This window comes from Montipora capricornis, chromosome 10 (genome assembly GCF_036669925.1).
Source record: "Montipora capricornis isolate CH-2021 chromosome 10, ASM3666992v2, whole genome shotgun sequence".
Taxonomy (NCBI): Eukaryota; Metazoa; Cnidaria; class Anthozoa; order Scleractinia; family Acroporidae; genus Montipora; species Montipora capricornis.
In genome coordinates, this window is record NC_090892.1 from 39668376 (window position 1) to 39676263 (window position 7888).

A 7888-nucleotide genomic window follows, 5' to 3' on the forward strand; every position below is an offset into this window, starting at 1 on the left:
AACAGCCTTATCAATCAATTTTCATAAACTCACTAATAAGTCATAAGCCTACTGACCTATCAAGTGATAGATAATACATCACATACAGTGACTTAATCAAAATATCATTAAGGCAAAGTTAAAACCAAGCCAATGCAGTGGTTTCTCCTGAGGTATTTGGGGGGACTCCAGGGAGGTTTGCAGGGGCATTGCCAAGTGCTTTGCCTTGAATCACCTTGTTGCTTACTCACTTGCTTTTGGTCTCTGGAAAACCTGGTTCTTCATTTGATTTATCGCCTATTTTCTACAGAGGAAAAGCACTACTTCGTATTTTTTCACTTATAATGATTTTATGCCACCAAAACACACAACTTGCAACAGTTTGAAATGCTTATTTTGACATGGCCACCGACCCAGAAAAACACAAACTCAGATCTCAGATTCTCTTGTCAGTCCAGAACTTTCTGTGTCAAGTTCTTCTTCAGCAGGCTCAGCTAATATTGCGCTCAGTTCATCTTCGGCCCTGGTTTATCTCAGGAATCATTATCTGCTTCCATTGTCAATGCAATATGCCTGCTCCTTGACTCAGGATCCCTCAATAAGCAGACTACAGATTCATCCTTGCCGCCCGCTATGTCTTCGGCTACGTCCACTTTTTTCTTGCCGGCCCAGTTTGCCTGTGGCCTCTTCCACTGCACAATTACCAGCTTCTCCTGGCACAGGTAGCCCTATGTTGGTCCCTTCCTTTGTTAATACGTTCAACAATCGCTCAGCTTGCCCGCGAGCTTGCTCACACCATGTGCTTCATCCTTTTTGCTTGGATCATCGTCCCAACCGTCCTTGCTGTCCCTTCAGAAGCCATTCATTGTTGGACCCGGATTCTTGCTGGTTCCAAACAAAATAGTTCCGCAGATCATCGCTGGAAAGTTAACCAATCTCACTGAAATTCTCTTGGTTAACTTGAGAGAAAGGAAGCCAGAGCCTTAACTTCTTCTTTATGTTAGAGTTGTCTTAACATCTTCTACTAAGCACCCCAAGAGCAAAATTGAAGATATCATTGCTTGGTCAGGAGCTTCTCCATCTCATTTTGATCTTACACACATACTGCCAATTCCAAGGCAACGCCTGGTTGGCGGCTTACATGTACATGCAGCTGCCGCTCAATTCACCAGTTGGTCCAGTTTTAACGTTTAGATGTTTAACTTTCATGTGGCTGGCTCTAGCATTCGACGTTCCTCCACAGAACCAAGTGGGAGTTCCTATGCACATGACTGCAAGTCTTGGAATAATGGTTTTTGCATGGCACCCTCTAGCATGAGCTACTTCGCGCATCATTGCTCTGTTTGTTCTACCAACTATCATGCCTTAGATCGTCCTCAGCACAAGAGGCAACCAACCAGATCCCTAAGCCCTGATAGCCAAAAGAAAAAAGAAAATTTTGATTGCTCAATTTATGCCACCTCTATAACTACGTTCTGGTTGTGTGATATTTTGATACTACAGATGATTGTTTGCCTTTTGCCTTTCCTTTTTGCTGGAAGGGTTTGCTAGAGTTGCAACTTTATTGCCGTTTTTCGTTCATCTTTATATCAACTTTTCCACATGATTCAATAAGCATTTACATCTTGGAGCGTAATCTTGCCCATTAATTTGGGACAATGTTTTTTCTTTCAGTCTTGCTTTCTTGCAAACATGTTACCATACCTATTATCTATAGTATCACGTTACCTTTCCTAGTTTAGGGTATCCAGCAATAAATTAAATATAAATTATTCTATTAAGGTTCATTTTCCTTCTCCCTTTCTCTTGCAGTTTCTGTGAACTTGCCTCCAGCACCACCCTGACCAGGCCTTGGTGTCTGTGGTCCTTCAGGGTCTTTTACAAGTGACAAGGTTTTCATTTAGGCTTCAACCCTGGTAACTCCCTAAACTCATAAAAAAAGAACAAGGCATCTGCTTACCAGCATCCTAACATCATTGATGTGTATTTATCAAACGAAGTTGCTTTGGGACGTGTAGCTGGTCCATTCCCTTACCCTCCAATTTGGATATAATGCATGTTCATAGCTTTGGTGTTGTACCTAAAAAGGGCCCATTAATTAAGTGCCCGCTTATTCTGGACGTGTCATCTCCTATTGGTGCAAGTGTTAATAAACTAAGGAATCAAACCTGAGGATTACCCACTTCAATATATACAAGTTGACGACATCATTAAGATGATCTGCAAATATGGTAAAGGGGACTTGATGGCCAAGTTTGATATTGAGTCTACACATCACAACATTGTTGTTCACCCCTGTGACCAGTACCTCCTTTGCGTGGACTTCTTCAGTTTGTATGGCTCTTGGCTTACCTCTTCACCCTGCAAAGAAGGCGGGTCCTACCACTTGCATGGTTACCCTGGGCATCAAACTTTTTTCTGTGAACCAATTGGCCTGTTTGCCAAATGACAAAATGGATTCTCAGCTTAATTTCCTCCAACATTGGGCTTCGTATCCGAGGTGTACCAAAAGACATCTACAATCCCTTATTGGCCATCTGCAACACACTGGTAAAGTGGTTTGGCCTGGTTGTGCCTATACCCTGCATGATCAATCTGCTCTGACATTTCTGCAGAGATGACCATCCCATCCGTGTCAGCTCTGAATTTAAGAAAGATCTGCAGTGGTGGCTCCAGTACTTGGCTTCCTGGAATGATGTTTACTTTTGTGTTTACCCAGGCCTTTCTCCCCCAGTCAACTTGGAGATGTCCAGTGATGATACCAGGTCTCTGGGGTTTGGGGAGGTCTTCGGCTCACACTGGCTATATGGCAAATAGCCATCAGTATTTCAGTCCTCAGAACTCTTTCCCATAATTGTCTCAGCTCATGTATGGGGTTCCTCCTGGTTTAGACAAGTTGTGCTTTTCCAATATGACAATGAATCTGTGGTGTATATTTTAAACTCTTGTACCTCTACAACCCCTGATGTTATGCATCTCCTCTGCTCACTTCTGATGACAGTTCCTAAGCATAATTTCATATTTACTGCTCAGCACGTTGCTGGTTCTGACAATAAGATCCCTGATGCCTTGTCTCATTTTATTTGGCAGGCCTTTCATCGTCTGGCTCCGCATGCTGATCACCATCCTACAGCCATCCTGCCTCACTTGTGGGAGAGGTTAATTTACCAAGCCTAGAAAAGGACTGCCTTGCCCTGATAGCCCAGGATTTGGCTTCCTCTAGGCATCAAGCCAAGGCTCCACCCCAATGGTTCTCCATGTCCTTATGGTGAGGGAATCCTTTGCTTGTTCGCTACCTATCTCTCCTCTTCGCTTCATTCATCTTCCATCACGATTGACGACGAGTCCTGTGAGGGATAAAGCAGACTCAAGGATCACCAGGTTCCCTCTCCTTCCTATTACAGACCACCACATGCTTGTTATAAACAAGTCACTCTCTTTTGCCAACCAAGATCATGCACATTCTGGGCCGCATCCACTCTTGCCTGTTTTGGTTTTCTCTGCTCCCCAGACCGAATTTAGTTTCATCCTTATCAGCCTTCAACCCCATCATCCACCGGTCAGTCTGTGACATTGCTGTGGATTGCCTCGCCTTGCCTTCCTGCCTTCAAATTAGCATCAAAGCCTGAGACTGACCTTTTCTCTTCCTGTCTTCAAATTATCAGGCTTGGCTTGCTGTTCGGCCCCACACGTCTTGCTTGGGTTGTGGGTATTGGTGCTTGAGGTGTTTTCTTGGGGTAAGGATGGTCCCATGGCCTCCGGTCCACAGACCTTCCTCTTTCCAACCACCTGCTTGCTTGGTGAATACCCTTGGTAGGTGGACTGTGGCTCAGTTGCCATGGTGACCTAAGTGCTCCTCTCTAATGCTACCTTAACAGTGCTCACCTACCCTGCAGTAAATTGGTGTAATGTTTTAATACTAATTATTATTATTGTCGCCACAAAATTAACACTTACCTGGCAATGACCAGTGCCTTTTCCATGAAACTCTTTGCCCTAGTACAGTCTTCCTGGGAGTCCTTCTCATATGTGAGACCAAGGTTCAAATACAACCTTGATTTCATTTCCAACAACTGCTTGTTAGAAACAGTTCCCCCCTGCAGTTTCTCAACGGCAGATAAACTTTTTAAATAAGCTGCTTGAGACTCCAACAAATACTCTTCCTGTTCGTCAGGGCTAATAGCATCACCTGAATGAACAAACCATGTGCGTCCAATTGTAGCTAATGCTCGCTGTTCCTCAACAAGGTTGTTTGCAGACTGTGCAAGCTGCCAATCAAGAATAAAATATATAAATAAGAAATAAAATCATTGTTTTGCTCTCCTTGAAAAACCTAAAAAGGCAGACTTACAAAAATATGTACATTGGGTTGATCCAGAGGATAATATCCATACCTCCTCCACAATAATAATAATAATAATAATAATAATAATAATAATAATAATAATAATAATAATAATAATAATAATAATAATAATAATAATAATAATAATTCTTGACTTTCTGAGAGCACTGCTTAGCCTCACCCCCAAACCTGGGACTTAGAGACAAAGCATCTTCTGGAGGAGTAGGGTGGTCTCGATGACTGTGGATGTCTGCATTCTTCCCAAAATCTTTGTAATAATTATAATAAAAGTTATAAAAATAATACTGAACATTCAGGATTCACAATAGAATTTTGAACAGCCGTTGCTGTGCTAATTTCAGCCATAACAGTGCAAGAGACTTACTCAATGATCTACTGATCATCAATCAAGATGGTTTTTATAGGTGTTACATTTAGTAGTGACACCTGCGACAGGTGTTACGGTTTATGGGTTCAATTGAGAACCCTGATTATTTCAAGTACATTTAGCGTTGAGGCACTTATCCTGGGATGCTGTGCAGAATCAAATCAAATCAAAACATATTAATTTATTATCAAACCATAGGTTGGTTTTGACGAGACAGGAAAACTACCTTGGGTGCCAGAGGAATTTTTTTCCAAGGTCCAAGACAAAGCTACGTGTGTCAAAGGAAAAGACAGAGGACTGAAAAAAAAACCTTTCGTGGCACAGTCCGGAGCCTCAGTTCCATGCAGAAAGTCAGTTCAGATTTCTCGGCAAACCAGTTTTTGCCTGCCTAGGGGATGCACTGAAACTTGTACATCACCGAACATTCCTGGAATTTGTCATTACACTGTTTTCATAATTTTGGAGCAATTTAAGTGATATTGTGTTGATTTTAGGTTGCGTTTTGATTTATTTGGGGAGAACTTGTTTTCCAAAGAGCAAAACTTTATTGTCAAACATGTTTTAAAACACGATTTCAACACCAAAGAGATCACAATTGCCTAAAGTGCAGTACAGAACACTTCAAAATGTGAGAATATCTCCCTTCCCTGTTTCATCACTTAAGTCCTGCATTCCCGTTGGCAAGCTCAGCTTTTTCTCTTGAATTTCTAAAGAGTTAATTTTCTTGATGTCTCGAACTGGACACTTGACAAAGAGGTCTCCACACCAACTTTTCATCTTGATTCTTTATTTCTCTTTGAGACTTCTTAATCCCTGGATCTTGTAACACCTCTGAACTCTAGATATAAAGCACTCTTACTACAATTACATGTACTCCGGTAACCCCTCTCTATGCACAACTGACAGACAACAACAACTCCATCAAAATCCACTTTTCTATATATACTAATTATTCTGAATATAGTTAATTTCATCTAACACTTGTGTATCACATGATTCTAGCATTTTCCATGACTTTCACCACTAAGCATGACAGCAGTTTTCATGTACCGGTAATCTTGAATGTTCTGAAAAACTCACTTAACATCATCACCTATAACTAGAAGGCTTCAGAATCTAGATTCATCACATCGATCACTGTCAAATTAGCTTGAGAGACCTCTCTCAAAGGCGAATCGATAAGCAAATTTAACTACATGTACACCTACGATTACAATAGTTTTTTCGCGTTGTCAAAGCCGTTACTCTGGCTTTGAGGCAGCACATTGTAAGCTTCCTCGCCTGTTGAGAAGCTCTCTCTTAAGTGGCTTTGATTTCTGAATTGATTTCGGGAGAATGTTCTTTTCCTCTCAGGCTGAAGTCACACAAAGCTGTTTGTTGCATCGTGTGACTGTTGAAAACCAGTTTTTTGATTTATCCAATCAGAAACTCTCTCAAATGTAATGTCCAATCTGCGAACAAGTTCAATTTTTGAACTGATTTCCTGCTTAAAACTGAAGCTGCGGGCTTGTGCCACCAAAGGTATTTTCTTTCAGTTTTCAGTCATTGCCTCTGATTCGCGTAGCACTCTCTTGGACCTTTGAAAAAAATTCCTCTGGCACCAGGGGTAGGGGAAAACCAGAGTACCGAGTGAAAAACCTCCCAGGGCAGAGTAGAGAACCAGGGAAGTGAACCTGGACCACATTGGTGGGAGGCAAGTACTCTCACCACTGCACCACTGCTGCTCCCTACATTCTAGTCAATTCAATACAAGAGACATCCACTTTCTGAACCTCTCCTCATGGCTTGAGACAAATATTATTGCCAACTAGCTAAGGCAAAAAAACTAAATTTTCAAACATAGTTTTGACTTTGAGTGCACAAAATTTTACATTATTGCTTACTGGAAAAGTACTGGATGTACCTCAAGATGTAAATTTTGATGGAACAGGGCTTCTTTGTACTTCTTCAATGCACATAGGCACTCTCCTACTTTCCTGTGAGCAACAGCACTTCCAATTGTATCCTGGGTTGCTTCAGATAACTGTACTTCTCTGGAGTGTTCTTTCACAGCCTTTTCATAGTATCCTACATGTATGTAAATCACAAAATAATAATTGTTCGTATGTAAAAATCACTGGCTAAAATTACGTCTCTCAAAACTCTTCACCTCCTTGAGTCTTTGGTGGCGGAGCAGCTCTTGTAAGTGGGTAGTAATTATTTGTCTTGCAGACTGACTGCTGAGCAGATGATTAGTGTAGGTCTCTGTTTTCACTGTTAAGTCTTTTGTTTTCATATTAGGCAGCAAGCCAATCACATTCTCCCACACAGGGGCTGCTACTGTACAATGCCCTGATAATTTACACCACTCAGGCAAAAGCCATATAACTTTAGAACAATTAACACACTCAGGTAACAGGAAAAAACTATTTGTACCACAATTGCTTGTAATCTTGCAATCTGATTGGCTAATTTGCCATTGTCGATAAGAGTCTAGACAACGCTGCTCGCGTCATGCTTGCATCAATTTGTCACGCAATGTAATAGTCAATCAGGAACGCTCATTTTGGGAAATAAACCATAATTATTGCGAGAAAGTTATAGACAACGCTGGCTCTTTCTTTGTCATGATTTTGGTCACGCTTTAAAGTAAACCCTTTCTTCGGCGTTGAATATTGTGGTAAAAAACAAATCAAAAGTGGTTCAGCGTTGTCTGTACTCTTATCAACAACGATATTCGTGAGTACACTCTATTGGGAAGCTATTCCACACCTGGGTGTTAGATAGCTTATTGACGGCCTTAATATGCGCCACACCTACCTCAGCACAAATGGTAAATAAATAAGATGTTATGACATTCAATATAGCCTTGGTGTAAATCATATTAGCGAGGAAAAAAGGACAACTAGGTAGCCTGAAGCAAAGGCTTTGATTCAAACCATATACAATACTATTATTTGAATATACTTTATTCTTCTCAGTATGGTTTCCAAAATAGGCACATTCACACAAAGGGTGGTATTGCACATTTTAACCCTTTGACGGGTAAACCGGCCTAAACTGGCCAGACTTAGTATTTTACTCTGTTTAACGCCGGATGATTTTACTTGTCGATGGGCAACCCCCAGAAGTCATTGGGTTAAATGATATTTATTTGAACATGGAAATTGGAAAATTTACTTGTGGCATATTTATTG

At 41.1% G+C, this 7888-nt stretch overlaps 1 protein-coding gene across 1 annotated transcript in view; it reads right to left on the reverse strand.

Annotated features, from left to right (window-relative positions):
- The window catches only part of LOC138022416 (tonsoku-like protein), a 34757-nt gene that overhangs the window by 24144 nt on the left and 2725 nt on the right, over window positions 1–7888 (reverse strand). The window contains exons 3-4 of the mRNA XM_068869541.1: window positions 6616–6779; window positions 3937–4247 (exon numbers count right to left, since the gene is read on the reverse strand). Of these exons, the coding sequence (XP_068725642.1) occupies window positions 3937–4247; window positions 6616–6779 (475 nt within the window). The remainder of the gene's footprint in view (window positions 1–3936; window positions 4248–6615; window positions 6780–7888) is intronic.